Source organism: Acomys minous, assembly GCF_964271855.1.
Source record: "Acomys minous genome assembly, chromosome: 4".
NCBI lineage: Eukaryota > Metazoa > Chordata > Mammalia > Rodentia > Muridae > Acomys > Acomys minous.
Genome location: NC_140486.1, coordinates 67884217 through 67905638, shown reverse-complemented (window position 1 = coordinate 67905638; position 21422 = coordinate 67884217). Strand labels below are relative to the sequence as shown.

Here is a 21422-nt window from a genome sequence, read left to right as displayed (position 1 = left end):
CCTCAAGTACTATATTTAAGAGACATAGCGAGAGTGAACAGCCTTGTCAGGTCCCTGATTTCAGTAGAATTTTTTTAAGTTTCTTTCCATTTAGTTTGATATTGGGTATTGATTTGCTGTATATTGCCTTCACTGTGTTTAGGTATGTGCCTTATATCCCTGATCTTTCCAAGAACTTTTAACATGAATAGGTATTGGATTTTGTCAAATGCTTTTTCAGTATCCAAGGAGATGATCATGTGTTTTTTCCTTTCAGTTTGTTTATATGATGATTACATTGATGGATTTCTGTATATTGAACCACCCTGGCATGCCTGGGATGAAGTCTACTTGGTCATGGTGAATGATATTTTTAATGTATTCTTGGGTTCATTTTGTGAGTATTATTGAATATTTTTGCATCATCAATATTCATAGGGGAAACTGATCTGAAATTCCCTTTCTTTATTGAGTCTTTGTATGGTTTAGTTATTAAGGTGATGGTGGCCTCATAGAATGAGTTTTGTAACATTCCTTCTGTTTCTGTTTTGTAGAATACTTTAAAGAGAATTGGGAGCCTACTTATTCTTTCTTTGAGTGCCGCCAGGCCTCCTCACCAAGGAGAGGTGGTCAAATATGGGGCACCAGAGTTCATGTCAGAGTCAGTCCCCACTCTCCACATAACTGTGGAGAATGTCCTGTCCATTGGCTAGATCAGAGTAGGGATTTGATGTGCACTACTTGTATTGTCCTTGGTTAGTGCAGTAGTTTGAGTAGAGCCCCCTGGGCCCAAGAGACTTGATAGCCTATGACCATATAGTGGAGGAGGAGTTCCCCCTCAGTCATAGACCTAGGGGAGGGGAATAGGGTGAAATCAGGAGGGAGGGAGGAATGAGATGATACAAGTGATGGGATAACAATTTAGATATAATCTGAATAAATTAATAAAAAAGGGAATTGGTATCAGCTCTTCTTGGAAGGTCTAGTAGAATTCTGTGCTGAATCCATATAGCCCTGGGACTTTTTTGGTTGGGAGGCTTTTCGTGTCTGTTTCTATTTCCTTAAGAGATATAGGACAGAGAGAGAGAGAGAGAGAGAGAGAGAGAGAGAGAGAGAGAGAGAGAGAGGACTGTTTAATTTGTTTACCTTTATTAAATTTTGGTAATTGGTAGCTATCAAGAAAATTGTCCATTTCATTTAAATTTTCTAATATTGTGACATATATGCTTTTGAAGTAAGACCTAATTATTCTTTGGATTTCCTCAGTGTCTGTCATTATGTCTCCCCTTTCGTTTCTGATTTTGTTGATTTGAATACACTTCCCCTGCCTTTTAGTTTGACTAGGGGTTTGTCTATCTGGTTGATTTTCTCAAAGAATCAGATTTTTGTTACACTGATTCTTTGAATTGTTCTTTTTGTTTCTAACTTATTGGTTTCAGCCCTAAATTTGACTATTTCCAGCCATCTACTCCTATTAGATGTGTCTTATTCTTTTTGTTCTAGAGCTTTCAGGTGTGATGTTAAGTTGACAGTATGGGATCGCTCCAATTTCTTTATGAAGGGATATGTGCTATGAATTTTCTCTTAGCACTGCTTTCATTGTGTCCCATAAGTTTGGGTATGTTGTATCTTCATTTTCATTTGATTCTAGGAAGTCTTTAACTTCTTTTTCTTTTTGTCCCTAACCAAGTGGTTAGTGAGTAGGGAGTTTTTCAGTTTCCATGAGTTTGTATATGTTGAGGTTTGCTTTTTTGATCAAGTATATGGTCAATGTTGGAGGAGGTTCAATGAGGTGCTAAGAAGAATATACATTCTTCTGTGTTTGGGTGAAATATTTAGGATTGAGACATCTTGGTGCATATTTCCTTTGATGAGTATGCTGTGTCATTCCCCATCTCTTTTGATTAGTTTTAGTTGAAAGTCTATTTTATTAGATACTAGAATGGCTACTCTAACTTGGTTCTTGGGTCTGTTTACGTGGAATACCGTTTTCTAGCCCTTTACTCTGAAGGAATGGCTATCTTTTTTGCTGAAGTGTGCTTTTGTATGCAGAACAATGATGGGTCCTGTTTTTGCATCCATTGTGTTAGCCTCTGTCTGTTTATCGGGGAGTTAAGGATGTTGATGTTGAGAAATATTAATGACTAGAGGTTGTTCCTGTTTGTGTGTGGTGGTAGTGGTGGTGGTGGTAAAGTAAGTGTGTGTGTATGTGTATATGTGTGTGTGTGTGTGTGTGTGTGTGTGTGTGTGTGTGTGTGTTCTCTCTCTTTTGGTTTTGTAGATCTGGGTTTTTTTCCCTGTGTTTTCCTAGGTGTAGTTTATCTCTTTGGAATTTTTCTTCTAGTATTTTCTGTGGTGCTGGATTTGTGCCTAGATACTGTTTAAACTCGGTTTTATCATGGAATATCTTGGTTTCTCCATCTATGGTGATCAAAAATTTTGATAGGTAAAGTAGTCTTTGAAGGAGAGATAAACATGTTTTTGTTTAGATCCCTAGTATGGCATGAGGAATAGGCTTGTGAGAGAGCAGGTCATATTTATCCCCTTAGAAATTGAACCACTTTGTGGGGAAGCTTGGCTGATACCAGCTGAAAAACATCCTTGAACAAATTCTGAGAGGAGATATAAATGTGAGCCAAAAAGGTGTGGTCTTTGCAAACTTGGGATTGAGTGGCTGTTCATCACTGTACTTCAAGACGCTCCCCAAGAGAACTGTTCCAGTGAAGACTTTGGGGCTCCAGGATTTGGCTGCTGCTCTGGGCTCTGGCTGAGGTTCGGGTTCCAGCTGCTCCAGGTTCTAGCAGAAAAATCCTGCTGACTGTGCCAGGAGGGTTGTTCCTGGCAACTAATACCCAGAAGGTTTCATTTTTGTGTTATTTAACCTTCTTTTCCTTAGGTTTATGTTAGTTGGGTTATAAGGGAGGTACACTCATTTGATAAGTTTCACAATGAAATATAATTGTTAAGAAAATTGAGCCTACAAGTCAAGGTTGGCACCTGTGGTCTCAGTGTCTGTATGACATCTGACTAGGCCCTTCTGGCTTTCATAGTCTCTGTTGAGAAGTCAAGTGTAATTCTAATAGGTTTGCCTTTATATGTGACTTGGCCTTTTTCTCTTGCAGCTTTTAATATTCTTTCTTTGTACAATACATTTAGTGTTTTGATTATTATGTATTGTGAGGATGTTTTTCTGGTCCAATCTACTCAGAGTTTGTAGGCTTTTTTATGTTTATGGGCATTTCTTTCTTCAAGTTGAGGAAGTTTTCCTCTATGATTTTGTTGAAAATGTTTTCTCGGATGTAGAGCTTGGGGTCTTCTCCTTTTTCTATTCCTATTATTCTTAGAGTTGATCGTTTTATAGTGTCCCAGATCCCTTAGGTGTTTTGTGTCAGGAATTCTTTAGTTTTAACATTTTTTTTGACTGATGTAGGAATATCTTCAACCATATCTTCCAAGCTTGAGATTCTCTTTTCCATCTCTTGTATTCTGTTGGTGTTGCTTATGTCTGCAGTTCCTGTTCTCTTTCCTAGGTTTTACAACCACAAGATTGCCTCAGGCTGTGGTTTCTTTGTTGCTTTTAATCCCCTTTTAGGTCTTGAATAGTTTTATTTATTTGTTTCATTTCTTTCTTCCATCTGCCTATATTTTCCTGTAATTCTTTATATGATTTATTCAATTTCTTCATCTGTTTGAATGTATCTTCCAGTATTTCTTTGGGAGTTTTTTTTTTAACTCCTTCATTTAACTCCATCATTTTTATCACCTCAGATTTAAAATATTCTCTTTTATTTTTGTGGATATTGGTATCTCCAGGGTTTGCTGTGGTAGGACCACTGGTTTCTGCTGGTGTCATATGGTTCTGAGTTTTGTTTGTGTTCTTGCACTGGCTTCCAGCCATCTGGTTGTCTCTGGTGTTAGCAGGCCTGGAGGTTCCATTGATGAGGTTTCTGTCTGTGTCCTAGGTGGGCCTGGCACATTGAGAGCAGGCAAAGAGAGCTCCAAGCCGAAGGCTTCTTGCTAGGGCTCCCCAGAGAACTACTCAGGATGGTAGACAATGGGTGTTGCAGGCTCTCCCCAGATCAGATCTTCTGGGTTTGCTGTCTGTGTCCCAGTTGGAGCAAGCATGAGAGAATCAGTCTGAGAGAGCTCCAAGCCGAAAGCTGCTCATGTGCCCCTCAAGCCTCGTTGGTATGGTGTACAATGTGGGTTGTGGTCAGTGCCAAACTCACGCCTGGTGGTTCAGTGTCTGTGACACAGATGGGCCAGGCCACTGTGGAGTGAGAAACATAACTGCTGGTTCTCATCTGGCTTCTTCTTTTTCCCTTCTCATTCATTCTGGACTTTCAGTCTATTGCATGGTACTGTTCTTTTTCAAGATAGATTTTCCTGCTCAAGGATACTTTCTGGAAACTGTCTCAAAGACATATCCAGAGCTGTGTCTCATAGATAATTCTGAAGCTAATCAAGTTGACAAGAACGATTATCACCACACATCCACTCCTTGTTAACTTGATACCCAAACATACCACTTTAAATCAATAATATTCTGCCCCATACCCCAGGGGCTTATAGCCTCATGGTCATATTATAATACAATTTCAAAAGTCCCCATGCTTTTTATTCAATTTCCATAACTGGCTAGAAGGCCAGTGTACAACATCTCATCCAAGGTTCAAAACAAACTTGTTAGTTATAGCAAAATAAGCAAAACAGAAAGCCACATGTTTACAATAGAAATTGAGGCATGGAGGACACATTTCTGTCACAAAAAGTAAGAATGTGGAATAGCAAGAAAAGCTAAAGCAAGACTAAAACTCATCAGGTCAAACTCCAAATCCCGATGTTCCATGTCCAGTACCTGGAGCTTTTAATGTCATCGTCTGGGCTGCAACAGCCTCGGATATTCCTACCTCTCCAGAGCTCCTTACCATATCTCACACAGCCTCTATATTGTGTCAGTTCTAGGATCAGCTACAGATTTCTTCAGATGTCCCACAGCCCTAGCCTCTCCAATATGGCAGAGTTTCTAGTGTAACTTACAGTCCACCACCACCACTTTATACAGAGGAATCCCAGAGCCTGATTTCAAAAGCTTTCTAGGACATTGGTGCAAGTCTCCAGGACCCATCACTTCTGTTTTTCACATTGTTGTAAAACAAGCATCATGTAGACTATGTTGATACTTTATATTGCCTGTTCAATACGCAGTCTGTTTTATTTCTACTGGAGCCTTAGTGTCTGAATCTGGTAAAACATTTCCAAAGATGATGTTCTCAGTTGAGGGCCCTTCAGTGTCATTCCTATCTCAGGCTCTCTCTATTCATGTGAATTTACATTTTCAAACGTTGGAGTCTTCAGAGGGTGAGATTTTATTTCCAACACATGACATCTTTAACAATTACAGCTGTCTCTCAAAACACACCTTCTCTTCATCTTCAAACTTTTCCACACTTCCATCAAATCTAAATGTATTTTTTAAATCTCTTTTCATTCTAATTTCTTAAAAGTAATGAACAGGAACCATTCCATAGACTGCATGTCATTTTCTATTGAAATTTCCTCTGCCAAATGATTTAGTCCATTGCTTTTGAATTTAGCTTCATTAACATTTTTAGGATACAGGGAGAATGCTTTGGAAATTTTTTTTGCATGAATATAACATGAGTGGCTTCTAGCCCAGTTCCCAACAAAGTCCATATTTCCTCTCTGAAATCTCATGAGCCGTGATATCCACTGCTTACAAGTTTCTTGCAATTTTGGTCCTTTAAATCCCCACAAAAAAGATCTACTAAGGTTTGTTTGCAGAATTCTATGGTCTTTTCATATCGCAGTTTTAAATTTTTTTGCATTTATCCTTTCAGTCACCTGTGAAACTTATAAACCACAGGGCCAGATTCATCAAAAGGGCCCCACTCCTGGTACCAACTTTCTGTGTTACTTATGTTTCTCATTACTGTGACAAAATACACAAAAGGGGCAATTTAAAAAAAGGAACAGTTTATTTTGGCTCCTGGCTGAGGTCGTGTAGTTCTTCATTTTGGAGAAAGAATATTGTTTGGAGTATGAGGTAGCTGATAGCATTGCATCCATAGTTAGGAAGCATACAGGTCACCAGCTGATTTCTTTCTTTCCCTCTTTTTACTGAGTCCAGGAACATAATCCCTGAGTGACTGATAGTCAAAATCAGTGTGGGTTTTTTCTCCTCAGTCAAACTTCACAGGACATTTCCTCAAAGTCATACCAAAAATATGCACCTTAGGTGAGTCCAAAAGTAACCAAGTTGACAATGAAAATTGTGAGATATCAATTCTGATATCTCTAGTTCGACTCTTACACAATGTGATAAACTTAGAGAATCTGCTTTAAGTATATACTAAATAACTGAAAGCATGATCATGGAAAGACATTTGTACATCCATGTTTACAGTAGCTTATTTACCATGACCCAAAGCTCAAATGTTCCTCCAGTGTAGGTACAGTGAGTATTATTCACCTTCAGAAGGAAGGGCATCCTAATGCATACTTTCACATGGATAAAACTTCAAGGCATTATAAAATAAGATAACCACAAAAACACAAGTCAGTCATTACATACATGCAAGATGGTTTCACAATGAAGTAGATCATTATGTACGTGTCATATACACTAATATATTTCTACATTCTTTTAAAAAATGATTTACTTAAATATTTTGTGTATATGAGTTATCTGTTTGTATGTATGTCTGTACACCACAAGAGGGCATTGGATCAATATAGATGGTGGTGAGGCACCATCTGGGTGCTGGGAACGAACTCAGGACTACCTCTGGGAGAGCTTCTCCCCAACTAAACTAACACAGTTTTTTATTTGATAGAATAAAATAAATATATGCATCCCTTCTCTAAATATTATTTAGTTCAATCAATAAGAAGTACTCAAAGTAGTCAAATTTACAGAAAAAGGAAAAAGAATGAGAAGACAGTTAGTGGGTGAAAGCACCTGTTGTGAAAGCCAGAGGACATGAGTATGAATACCAAACACACAGACACATTGAGAGTGCCTGTAACCCTGGGGTTCGGGGTGGAAATAAATAGATCCTGTGATCTTATTGGTCAGTGAGCCTAGCAAGCACAGAAAGCTTCAAGTGCAATTAGGGAACCCATCTCTGAAAGGCAAGGTGGAGGCCCATAGAGATACTGATACCTTAATCTGGCCACTCTGTGTCGCGTGCGTGTGCACGCGCTCACACACACACACACACACACACACACACACACACACACACACACACACACAGAGAGAGAGAGAGAGAGAGAGAGAGAGAGAGAGAGAGAGAGAGAGAATGTTTCCTTGGAACAAAGGGAGAAAGAAATGTCAGAGTTACTGTTGAATAGGCAAAGTTTCAGATGTGGACAGTTCTATAGCTAGGTGGTGGTGATGGCAGTACAATTTAAAAATGTATTTCATAACCCGCTCATTTAAATGTTACAGTTTCAACAATAAACTTTATGCCTTTGTACTTTATGATAAGTTTAAATATAAATAAAGATTAAAAATCTTACAGAGAAAATATCTATATTGCTGCAGTAAAGTTTAGTGTATTTCTAGGTACCACGAGAGTCACTGAAACATATTAGATTTAATGTAATTTGTAATTTCTTATCTGCTTTTCTTGGATGGACATTATAAAATGGCTAGACCATTAGGTAGAAAATAACCAATGAAAGCAAGAAAAATTGCATTACACAAGGTCAAACTTATATGTGCCGTATTATTTGTTCATCAGTGGTACAGAAAGGTATATATATTTAAGATGCTATATAGAGAACACCTCTAGGGTCCTCCAAGGATTATATGAACATGGATCTGTGTCCCCATGATGGGTACCACCCCTCTAGGGTCTTATAAGGACTTTGTAAACACAGATCTGTCTGTACTGTGGACACCTCTACTCTGGAGTCTCTTGTTCTCTCTCTCTCTCTCTCTCTCTCTCTCTCTCTCTCTCTCTCTCTCTCTCTAAGGCTAAACCTCTTTAGCATTTTTCTAGCTGCCCCTGACGTCATAACCCCACTTCAGGGTGAGCAGGCTTCAGGTGTTTTATGTCTCCAGAGAGCCTTTTGGCTTCTCTGCTGTCCCGAAATCCTCTTATCTGGGGACTCTCTGTAAAATAACAGGACTATTTATGTGATTGATTTCTATTTCGCTCAGCTCCAATGACAGACATGCACTTAAAAGTTTTTAAGCTATGCATTACCCAAATATATCATTTACTATTGATTAAAATGCTTGTGTCCATTTGTCTTTTTAAAAAAGTTAGGCGTCTGTTTCTTGGTTAGAAACACAACCTCATTTTTATCCCTTTGGGAAAATCAGTTATAACTCAAGAGACCTTTGTAGAAGAAGTCTGCGGATCGCAGGCATTCTATTTCTGTGGGCAGTTTTCAGCCTTTGCTTGTGTAGATTGCACTTCTAACTAACCAAAATGCATGTTTACCTTGAATGCACCATGCCCAGGTCTTGTCAGAAGAAAGTGTATTATAAACCGTTATACATTATTACTTCACTTTATATACTTACAACATTGAGGCGCAAATGCACATAAGATGCTCTTTGGTACATCTTCCTTATTAATGTTACTGAGTCCAGAACAGTTTCCTTGAGAATTGTTTGGTTCCCTGCTTTTTTGCTAAGTTTGTCTAACCATTTAAAGTACATTCTGTATTTCTGCGCTCTATATTTATTTCTTAGCTCGTCTGTAGACAAGATCTTGCTATGTCGCCCAGGTTTGCCTCCAATTTTCATTTACCTTCTTCCAATTGTTCATGTGCTGGGATGACAGGTATGAACCCGAGTTGGCATGAAAATCTATTTTTGTTAGAGTTATGTTTTACTCTAATTGGAAATTCCTTGGAGGGTTTAAATTTTTTTAGCAGACTATTTAATCTAAATTTGAAGCTTGAAGTAATTTTGGTTATCATGAATTAAGAAAACTTCATTTCGTTTTCTGAGAACAAGGACCACACACATGGTGCTCAAGCACCGGTACAGACGAAACTATGTCACTTAGGCAATGAGGCATGTGGCTTCACGGTGAAATCTCTTATGTCGTAGCTGAAGACATTTCTCCTCTGTCATCTGAACAAGTCATGATGTGAATCTCAAGGGAATGCAAATAAGCTTTGCCCTGCTCACCACAGGAGCAGTCCAAATCACATGTCAGGTGTGTGTGTGTGTGTGTGTGTGTGTGTGTGTGTGTGTGTGTGTGTTTGGTGCTTTCGAAGACAACAGTGTGTCATGACATGGCAATTTCTCCCACATTAGCTACTTATCATTTCATATTTGTTCAATTTGCATAAATACACTCTTTAAATGCAATGCTGTGCAATAAAATTTAAGGTATTTACAAAATAACTCGGCACAGCTGGGTCTTTATTCATTCTCTATCATAAATTTGACTGCGTTGGAAAATGAAATTTGTTTAAAATTTAGACTCTCTTCATGACTTTTTGAACAAACAATTCAAGTCTTCTATATTGTGGGCGGGAATATGCATCTAAGAGGCTCTACTCCATTCAACAATAAATACTTTCCTCAAGCTGTAACCCCACAGACAGCTGTTTTTAAAAATAGGACGTGTTAATGCAACTCAGAGGACTGGTTCATGAGCAAAAGCTGCTTGAACAAAGCAAATACTCTGGGAGTTGATCGCCTGGGTGATCAAAGCTGAGCACTGCTGTCTTAGTGCTAGAAGATGGATAAAAGTGAGACTTTGTATACACCAATCTTGGCTACTTGGGTGGGAAATGAGGAAAGAAAAACTCATGTATGTATTTCATCAGAGCTCAGAGCTTGGCTTAGGCTAGCTGTGGTTCACAAGTCTGGCCTCAAGTTCTGAGTAAGTGGCTTTGACTTCATCAGATTTGCTAAGCGCTAGGCTTTGGTACACTCACTCTACCCTAGAACCAGTAGTGAGCCAGTCAGCTTTCCTGGTGGAAACACTCCCACTTTCATGGCCTTGGTGAGTGAAGCTGCAGAGGGCTGCTCATAGGCAGTTCTCTTGGGATGAGGTAACAGGGAACCAGGCTCGACGTTGGCTGAGGAATGTCATTGGTAACTGCTGGGGGGTGGGGCGGAGAGAATCAAGCTTGTTTTGGACACTGTGGCCAGCAGCAGATGTCTCCTGCATTGGTGGGTGGCCTCGCATGCATGCACACATTGCACACATGGGCAGCAGAGTGTGAACTTGGTGAGTTATAATAAAGAGAGAGGACGTGAAGTTGGAAGAGGCCATGTTGAGGGCAACTTGAGAGAGTTAAGGCGAGGTTGTCTATGTTCAGGTTTCATTTGTATGAGATTCTCAAGATTAAAGACAAATAAAAGAGTTAGGGTAATGAGGGTTTTCAAAATTGATGCTGAAGAACCCTGACTAAAATAATGGTTTTGAAAGTGAGAATGAAACACTAGGTTCCAAAATATTGAAACCAAACATAAGTGGGCTTTAAAAAAATGATAGTCTATTCAAAAGTATGTGTACATCTGACTATAAGGACTCAGCAGTGTCGGTCACTGAGAACCAAACCTGGGACTAGTTACTTATTCCTTGTATTTGCTCTTGAGGATTTAATATTTGATACTGTGTCGGAATCCTAGCAATCACTACAAACCAGGGATAGCTACAGGAGACTCCACCAAAGGAGGAGCTGCTGGAAAATCTGCGTTCATTAAACTCCGAGTAAAAAACAATACACGTTGTTCACATGTATATAGAAGATTTTATGCACTATTTATCTACCTATTTTTGTTTGTTTGTTTGTTTCTCTACATAACATTTTTATTGGTTCTCTGGGAGTTTCATATCATGGATCTGACCGTAAATCCCTTCCCAGTCCTGCCATGTCTGCCACCGCCACCCGCCCCCAGAAAAAGATTTTTAAAAAAGAAAAGGAAATAAATCACCAGAGCATCCTCAAACTCTCAGTGGCTGCCCCTTAAATAGAACTGAGCCCTTCCCCTCCCCCACTTCTGCCAGCAGCCATGGATTCTGGAGAACAAACTTCAGCATCTCCGGCGCATTAAAAAAAAAAATCTCCAGCACACTTTTTTGTTTTGTTTTTGTTTTTCTGTTTTTCGAGACAGGGTTTCTCTGTGTAGTCTTGGCTGACCTGAACTCACTTTGTAGACCAGGCTGGCTTCAAACTCACAGCGATCTGCCTGCCTCTGCCCCCCAAATGCTGGGATTAAAGGCGTGCACCACCACGCCCCGCACTCCAGCACACTTTTTTAAAAGAGTTCACTTCGGTGGCTTTTTGGCTAGGCTGTTACTTTGGGTGTGGGGGCGTGGGATGGGATGTGGGTAGGGATTATCACAGAAACTTTCCACGTTTCTCCCTCTCAACTGAGCTTCTGCAGTCATCGGTATGACAGAAAAAGTAGCCTCCTTGGTCTTCACAGTCAGCAGGAGCCCAGAGCTCAGGCCTCCACAGGGTTTCTGGTGACAGCACAGACCATGAACACTGCCCCATGCTGCGGTAAGATCACGGTCCCAGACAAGGTCCTCAGAGACTGCAGTGGCCTCAGGTGGTAGCACAGGCCACTCACCTCAATATGGCTCCCAGCGACGGAACCGACTATGCACATCACATGGCTTCAGGATGCAGCACAGACCATTGGCATCTGCACGGCCCTTGGTGGTAGCCTGTGCCACAGACAACATCCCGTATCCCAGCAGGGCGTGTCTGGGAGGGGCATGGTGGGGGGTCACAGGCCTGGCTGGCTTGCGCGGCTCCTAGCTCTTCTGCTGCCTCTACCTAATTTTAAATCCAAAAACGCCTGCATTCAATGTACGCCAGTGTTTCAATTTAGAATTGTTATTGTCACGTTGGAACATCTCCAAGGAGCATAAAGCCCAGTCTAAAGTCGGCAGCGAGGGCATGAGCTGGCAAAACGCAAGTTCCAGAATTTGCTACATAATGCAACAATAAATTTCACCTTTTGGGGAGAGGGGAAAAAAAACCCAACACTGCTTTCTACAGGGGACTTTTAAAAAAATGATATGAATGAATAAGCCATGCCTAATGTTGGAGATGATTTAATATCATCAATGAAGAGCCTGCAACTTCATTACAATATTCATCACTTCTGCCAATGGCTCCACTCTCTGGTCCTCCACCACTACTCTTTACTTAATGGCTGTCTGGATTTGAAAGGCTAGAAAGCTGGAAATGATGTATATTTAACAGAATGACATCTCTGCATCTTTAGCAAACCTCTGAGATTACTTTTTCCAAACCATAATTCATGAGAAAGCCTTGTGTACCTAAATTCTTCTTAGTGGTTTATGCTCTGTTCTTTTAATATCAGGGACTCCACAACATTGAAAGAAGCAGAGTTTTTTTTTTTTGACAAAAGGATTATACACTCAGTAGATATTTTTATATAAAATAAGTATGATCTTTTTTTTCTATATTCCTGATGAAAGCTGGATTAGTGAAAAAGTTAGGGACATCTAGGTAATAATCACATCAAGTATTTGCCTCTGCACTTTGTCCATGTATTCTTACAATACCACATATCCAAATTAAGCTGTACCTTTTGTGTACATGTAGTATGAATAGATCCTGTGCTTTCAAGGCTCCTGTCAAGGGAGGACATGTATGCTTTGAGTTGTTTTTCAAAAACTGCCAGAATGATAGCAATTTATCCTATTCTTGTGGAATTATTACTAGCAAAATAGTATCCCGAACGAAACCACAGCCCGAGTTACAATCAGAACGCAGACAAGCTAAGTAGATCTCATGATCTCACATTAAATCTTAATTTATATTTGTTTATTTGTTCATGTATGCATGCGCACCCATGCTACAGTACATGGAGGAGATAAGTGGACAATTTTCAGGAGCTAATGATGTCTTTCTATCTTTGGTTCTTAGGGATTGAACTCAGGCCATTGAGCTCAGTGGCAAATGCCTTTACCCATTGAACTATCAGCTCAGTGTACCAAACCTTGCAGTGTGTGTGTGTGTGTGTGTGTGTGTGTGTGTGTGTGTGTGTATGTGTGTATGTGTGTGTGTATGTGTGTGTATGCATGTATGTATGTGTGTGTGTATGTGTGTGTGTATGTGTGTGTATGTGTGTATATGCGTGTATGTGTGTGTGTGTGTGTGTGTGTGTGTGTGTATGTGTGTGCATGCATGGTGCATGGATGTAAGCTTATGGATTCCTCCACCTGTGCACATACATGTAGAGGCCAGAGAAAGCTATCAGGTATCTTCCTCAACCATTCATCTTATTCTCTTAAGACAAGGTCTCTCACTGAACTGGAAGCTGTCTATTTTATCTAGGGTTGCTGGCCAGCAAGTTCCAGTGAGCTACCTGTTCAACTGCCACTTCCTGACACACCAGGGTTATAGGCACATGTGGCCATGCCTGACTCGGAGCTTCTATACCAGGTCCTCATGACGGAAGACAAAACATTCTTACCCACTTAGCCACCTTCATAGGCTGTGAAGTTGAACTTTTGTCTCATATGGGCTAGGAGAAATTTTTTTCAGGTTAAGTTAGCCAAAAGCTTTAAGACACAGTTCACTCTGTTAAATAATGGGACATAAGCCATGTAAGAGTTTTGTTCATTGACGACATGTACAAAACAGGTCATTTCAATTAAGTAATACTGCACAGCCATAGCCAAAAAAATGGAGACCACCTTCAGAATGAACTAACCAACTGCCTGGATTACTCACCTGTAGCTTTTACCTGGATGCCCAGGCTTTGCATGGCTTCATAAGCTTCATAGGACCAGCAAGTCATCATATCTGGTCCTAGAAAATAACTTCCTTATTAGAAAGTTATTCTTTAGTTCTGATCAAAAATTTCTTCTTTGAAAAATTTAATGAAAAAATTAAATTTATTCCATTTTTACTTATGTGTATGTTTCTCTCTCTCTCTCTCTCTCTCTCTCTCTCTCTCTCTCTCTCTCTCTCTCTCTCTCTGTGTGTGTATGTGTGTGTATGTACATGTAATTGTATATGCCTGTGGGGTCAGAAGAGGATATTGGGTTTCCTGAGGATGCTGAGCACTAAGCATCATGTCTTTTAAGTGTTCTTCACCACTGAACCATTTACCCAGGCCAAAACTAAACAAAGATTTAAGCAAACAATAACAACAAATGAGGTTCTTGGTATATTCCTGTCTAATGGGTACTATTTTTGCATAGCCACATGTGGCTTCTTTTTTTTTTTTTTTTAAACATTCTTTGGTTTTCCTTCCCATTGGTGAAATAGGGTGGGAGTAGATTGAATGTGATCAGGGCCAAAGTCTGTTCTTCTTCAGTGGAGAGACAGACCCAACAGTAAACAAGGAGCTTACAGCCTGATATGAAAATCAGAGCACAGATTCTTAAAACAGTGGGCCGTACATGGTCATCTGGGAAGGCCAGAAGCAGCAGTCACCGACATTCAGGGTTCCCTTAGAATATAAAGATACGCACATCAGTGCTGGTGTCACACACTTATATTTATCTAATGATAAAACTGACAAAATGTCTGTGTTGGTCTTGAAAAGTTTGCACTATCTTCACAAATACATAGTCCATGGTACTCACACTTGAGTGTGTCCTGAGCTTCAGTCTTTGTGTTAAACTCTGTGCCTACAATCTATGTCCAAAGCTATCTCCAATAAACTTAAACTCGCTCTAAAGACAGAGAACTTTCAAGGAGCATGATATATGTTTCAATGACATTGTTCCCAATTTTTCCCACCAGCAAGCTTGGCTCTGTCCATTAGTTAGTCTTGATTTCATTTCATCCTATTGACATGCTATTATCACATGAGGTCAGTTCACTTCGTTAGTAGGAGGGGTTTCTTACTGATTCCTGTCCCCTGACAAAGTTGCGTTCACTTTTACAATGACTTCTACTTATTGAGAAAGTTCTGTTAAGAATGAGTCTACATGGGGCTGAAGAGATGGCTCAGAGGTTAAAAACACTGTCTGTTCTTCCAAAGGTCCTGAGTTCAATTCCCAGCAACCACATGGTGGTTCATAACCATCTATAATGCAATCTGGGCCCTCTTCTGCTATGACTACTGTATAAATAATAAATAAATCTTAAAAAAAAAAAGAATGAGTCCACTGCTGACACTGTTAATGATATCCTGCTAAACCTGCAGACAGGAGCCTAGCGTAACTGCCATCAGAGAGGCTTCAACCAGCAACTGATGGAAACTGATGCTGAGACCCACAGCAAACATTTGGTGGAGCTTGGGGAATCTGGCAGACGAGGAGGAGAAAGAATTGTCGGAGCCAGGGAGGTCAATGACACCACAAGAAAACCTACGGAATCACCTGGGCTCACAGGGGCTAAAAGAGACTAAATCGCCAACCAGGGAGCTTGCATGGGACTGAGCTATTCCCTCTGCACACTTGTAACGGTTGTGCAGCTTGGTCTTCATGTGAGAATTCTAACAGTGGGAGCAGGGGCTGTCCCTGACTATGTTGCCTGCCTTTGCATTCTTTTTCCTAATTTAGGCTGCCTTGTCCAACCTTGATAGGAGAAGATGTGCCCAGTCCTATGGCAACTTGGTATGCCAAGGCTGGTTGATACCCATGGGAGGCTTCTCTTTTCTGAAGAGAAAGGGAGGAGGAGTGGATTGGGGAACAGGTTGGGGAAGAAGGCAGGGAGGAAAGGAAGGAGGGGAAACTGTGGTCAGGATATAAAGTTAATTATTTTTTTAAAAAGGTGAACACTTTGTGAGAAAAGGTCAGGATGATGGTACCAGAAAGGACAGGACTGAAATCTGAGTTTTACCCGGCCTCTGGCTTTAAGTTTGTGTGTGACCTCGATCACATGGAACTCTTAAATCTGTGGTTACAGAAGGAACTGAGCAAGGCATCTGAGGCATTACTTTGACTGATTAGCTTCCTTCCCCTGTGCAGTTTCCTTCATAAAGAAGCCAGTTTCTACAGCACCACTTCCATATAATATTAGAAGCAGGTACACACAAACTTCCCTCTAGGGCAAGAACAAAGGCAGCCATAGCTCTGAAAAGTCAGGCACACCCTTAGTTGTTGTATACTTTTGTATGTATGTATGTATGTATGTATATATGTATGTATGTATATATGTATGTATGTATGTATGTATGTATATATATATGTATGTTTAGGTGTGTATACATATATGCATGTGTATATCTATATATTTATATAAGTTTTGTATTCATTATTGGGCTTCAAGAGGCAGAACAAAGAAAATGTGAGTACATTTTAAAATGAAAGTTGAAAGTGTAATTCCGGGTAGGAGAAGTGACAGGGAATTGTTTAACTATTTACTTTCAGATGACGATACAGACTCTACCTTCTGTTGACTATACTAGGCACGTCACACCTGCAAACACGCCCTGACTCCATGCACACAGCGAGAGGAAGTGTGCTGAAAGTACTAAGTCTTTACATTGGCAACTCACAAGTACTACAAGGATAAGGAATATGGCTGTTGAAATTTGTGAAGGGGTAGAGTGAAGTCAACATCCCCCATGATTGTTGGCGGGTCTTGTCCTAATGGGCTCCAATGTCTTAACATTAATGCTTTCTCAGTGAGTGAAATTTATCTTCCCCAATGATTTTTCAATCAAAAGCCAAGTAGAGAAAATATGGAAATGTAAACGCTTATTTTGTATTCTTAGCGAATATCTACTCCATAATTTATGCAATTGCATTGACCTAAGTAATAGCTACCTCTAGGAACATGAAGAGATTATATTCTGTAACCATTGAAAACAATTTATCCCTCAGATACAGTCTTCTTACTTAAATAGTTAATACAATCTGAAAAACATCACTTAGGCAAATGGTTTTGAGAAAAGCAACTGAAATTCATAGACAGTTGGGAAAAATAAGTTGGTTGACAATTATGAATATATCTTTATTTTTGTGTTGCTGATTACAAGACTTGCCTTTTTGATAGGTAATCATGAAAAATTAAACATGCCATATCATTTTTATTGAAATGAAAAGACAGGGATATAATTGATTGATGTGAAAGCTAAAATAAAATCTAAATGTATTATTTTAAATTAATTTAATATTGATAAAGTCAAGGATTATAAATGATAAATTTTATGTGAAAATTTGAATGCTAAGTTATAGCTACATTTTAAAAGTTGGTAATAAAAGCAGAAAATGAAGCAAATTAAGTGATGTCTTACCTGATACTCCTTTTTGTTCTCTTTTTTTCTCTATTCTCCCTGAAATAAGAAAAGAAGTTACAGTGTAAGGTCATGAGAATAAAATAATATACCTGAGATGAAAATTCAGTTTATGGTAACATCAGAGCAGAGCAGCTATCTCTCAGTCATGCCCTGCATGATTTAGGTATGAGTGCTCAGAGTTGACAAGGATAAAACTTGCTTTCAAATTACTTTATAAAAATAAAATGGTAAGTATGTAAGAACTATTGCATTGGGCTTTAAATGTTCTCTTAGCAAGAAGGCCATTTTTGATAATATGACCATTTAGAAACTGCAATAGTAGGTTCTACTTAGGGCCTGTGACATTTATGAGATTTAGAGTGCTAGGTTTAGAGGACCAAGCGTAAGTTCTCACTTATATATCAGGCCTGAAATCTAATCAGAATATGGTCAGCTAGGCTATAACAGTAATGCCACCATAGCACCAGTGGTTACATCCTGCCTGGTAGGTAGATATTGTAGCACATAGGGTCTATCATTGAGGAAGACTACTGATGAAATATTTTTTTCCAACAATAAGCATAAAAATATTAATTTCTATATAAAGCACTAGGGAGGAAAGCTGAAGAAAGTAAGAACAACCATACACCCTAACAACATGCTTGAAAGACAGAAAGGATAAGCCAGTTAACATGAGATGAAATATACATTGAGAGGTACAGGATTTTGAAGATGCAAGAGAATCAAATAATTGTACTAAGAAGGGAGAGAGTGCCTGTGAAGCCATGGAGACAGTGGTGCTTGGTTTGGTACTTAGATATACATAGGATTTAGGACTGCTGATACAAGGATAGACCAAACAGGGATGGAGTAGGCTAAGTATACACATATAATTCATCCAGTTTAGAGATTGCTTTAGGGACATAACCTCCAATACCAGTGTATAGGAAGAGGCTGTCTAGTAGGTAATGAGAGAGTTAACTAGGTTATGATAAGCAAGGATGGAAAGCAGTGGCTGCCAGAGGTGATAGGTTGTCAAAGCAGAGCCCAAGGATTCACAGAAGGTGAGTTGCAAGGCAGGTGGCAAGGTCAAGATCACTCAGATGACTTGGGGCATGTGGTGATGCTCTTAGGAGGGGTGATAGGGTACCGAAATGGGGGAATTCTGTGTGTTATGAGAGTTTAAAGTGTTAGGGGAATAGAAGGCTTAGCAGAGATCAAAGTTCAGATTCCAGGTGCAGGACATTCTCAGATGGCAGATGGCAGAAGCAAAGGGTTAAACAGAATGCAAAGGCAGATGATACAGAGAGAAATAGGCTATAAAGTCAATAACTAAGGATTCACAGCACCACAGATCTATTGTGTGTGTGTGTGGGCATGAGAAAGCAGAAGCAGCAGAGACCCTTGGTAAATCAAGGGCGAGCTGAGCTGAGAACAAACAATAAAGTTCTGGGAGATTTGGGATGGGGTTCCAACAGCATCCGAAGCTGTCAAGCTCACCCACATTCACGTAGTATCTTTGTGGACGACAATAATTCTAATGGAAAGGGGCCAGAAGAGTAAGGGAGGCAGTGAGGAAGATGAGGCTAAGGGTGACCTTTGTCACTCACGAAACTCTGCCGCACATAAATGAGTTTGATGGGGCAATAGCTCTAGCTGACACAAGTCAATGCTAACGCTAATCTATGGGACACTCCTACAAGCATCCTGGCTCAGGCAAGGAGCTTTGCCCCGGGATAACGGCATGAAAGGACACCAGTGTGGAGGTGAAAGCCCTGCCTTGGCATGGGTAAATGAAAGCCATCCCTCCTGCTGTCACTTTCTTGTCACACAGCAACATTTCATGGCTGGAACATTATCGAGAAGTTGTGCAGCACATCAATGCTATGTGTAAACTTTATCCACCTACTTCTTCGAGGGCCTACTGTCTTTAAAAATGCTAAAATGCAAGTCTCCCCTCCAATAGCTGCCTGAACTGGAGAATTCCTTTAATTGGCACCTTGATTAATCATTTTCATTTGGGTTATTTCCAGAAGACTTCTTGGTTGCCATTTATTTCAGTGATTCAAACAGATAAATAGCACGAACAGTCCGTTTAAAGGCATCATTTGTTACCAAGTGAGGCATGTGCTTCCTTTTGCAAACTTTCTACAGGATGCCCCGCCCTTAGCATTTTGTTATGCACTTAGAATTGCTAAGTGCATCAGACATTTTCACACACTTTAAAAACAATGCATGCAGAGCTTGACTTGGCAAAGTGTTTGTACAATAGCAAGGTTTTGGAGAGCCTTCAACTTCTATTAAAATGAATTTTAATAAATCCCAAGATGAAAGAGAATGTGTTTAAGGCAATCATGGTAGTCTCAGTGGCCTATATCTTCCATCCTCTCAACACTCCGGTCTCTCCTATGTTTCTCTCACCACTGAAGGTGAAAACAGGACTTTGCAGAAATGGTGGAGTGTGGCCTCCACGGTCATAGAAGACACAGTTCTCATCTTTTTTTCTCTTGAAACTCTTTGTCTGGGGAAGCCAGATAATACATATGAGGATAACGACACAGGTCACAGAAAGGTGCCTGTGGAATTGAACTGAGGTTCCTGTCAATATCCAATGAGGATCAAAAGCTCACATCAGCAGCCATCAGCAACTCAGGGGCACGAACAACCCGATCACTAGACCTAGGCAGGAACTTAGATGTCTAGGGCTCTGGCAGTTATCTTAGATACAAGTTCATGCAAGTCCTGGGCCTATGGTGTTAGATTTTTGAATGGGTAACGTCCCTTAAGAGCTTCTATATTTGAATACTTCCCCAGTGGATGGTGCTGTCTGGGGAGGCTATTGAACTTTTAGCCTCCAGCCAGACTTTGCTGGAGGAAAGACCATCAGTGGGAGGGATGGGGGTGAAGTTGGGTGTTGCAGCTTTATTGTTTAGCTCCACTTCCTGTTCTCTCCCTCTGAAATGTGATTGGCTAGTCTCCCTGCCACGCCTTCTGCACCATAACGCACTACGTCTTCTCTGGAACAGTCAGCCAAAATAAGCATTTCTCCCTCAAATTGCTTTATATCACAGCAAAAGAAAAGGAATTCATACACAGGACCAGCCATTCAGAAGAACCTCCCCACAGATACTATGTACAATAGTAAAAATGTACTATTGTTTTGAGCGGGAAAATTGTTATGGATGTGTTGAAATCCCATGCCAGTTCATCATGTGATGTAATATACCATCAGGGATACCAGATTCAGGCAGTCCCCTGGCTGCTAGGAGACATACCACAGAAAACAAGTTAGATTTCCACTTCTAGTTGTATACACACTAAACTTCAGATTACAAAGATAAAGTATATAAGACAAGTTCTATTGGCCAAGGGACACTAGGCTTGCCTATTAGCACAGAGACAACCCACTGGATTATCCTATCCTCCAAAGCCACTGCGTTGGTGAGGTTGCCTAGTCAGACATCTGAACACAAACCCAAGTCTCTGCAGCACAAACCTTGCCCCAGCCTCAACACTCTTTCTCTTTAAGGCCTTTCACTACTCTCCTTTTTCATTGCCATCACTGTGGTCATGAACTTGACCTGTTTCCTGAGATAACCTCGTGTATATAAAAAGTTTCCTAACTGACTTCTTTGCCTTTCTGGTCTTCTTCCTTTCTGCCAAGGATTAAAATCCCTGTCCTCTAATATGGAATTTGTGGCCGGATGGTTTTTCCAACAGTTGCTTCCTTCCCCTATCCATCCAGTGCCATTCATCATACCCATCTGGTGTGAGGTTAAGCCTCCCTTGAGTGTTTCCATACTGTGTCCATCTGTTTCCTGGAATGCCCTACCTCATGACTCCTGCCTTTCACGGTCCCTTCTGTCCCTTAGTGCATGTAAGAGTCATGTGAGTCTCTCTCCTTGCATGTAAGAGTCATGTGAGCCCCTCCCCTTGCATGTAAGAGTCATGTGAGTCCCTCCCCTTGCATGTAAGAGTCATGTGAGCCCCTCCCCTTGCATGTAAGAGTCATGTGAGCCCCTCTCGTTGCATGTAAGAGTCATATGAGTCCCTCCCCTTGCATGTAAGAGTCATGAGAGCCCCTCCCCTTGGGGTCCTTTTTCACGCTCCCCTGGCTCTTTATTTACACCACAAGCTTTAACTCTGGTGCTTGCCTGAGGCTCAGATGCAGCGAGTTTTATCTTCACCTCCTGAGGCCTCCTTCCTTCTATGCCTTGAAGCCCAGTGCTTGAGATGGCCCTGGCATCTGTAAAACCTCATCACACTCCCACCCATC

General features: G+C 40.4%; 1 protein-coding gene across 5 annotated transcripts in view; it reads right to left on the bottom strand.

Moving 5' to 3' along the window:
- CHST9 (carbohydrate sulfotransferase 9) overlaps nt 1–21422 on the bottom strand; it is a 258823-nt gene that overhangs the window by 118972 nt on the left and 118429 nt on the right. For all 5 annotated transcript variants that reach the window (XM_084778422.1, XM_084778421.1, XM_084778423.1 and 2 more), the window contains one exon: nt 17165–17203. In XM_084778422.1, coding sequence (XP_084634548.1) covers nt 17165–17203 — 39 coding nt within the window. The remainder of the gene's footprint in view (nt 1–17164; nt 17204–21422) is intronic.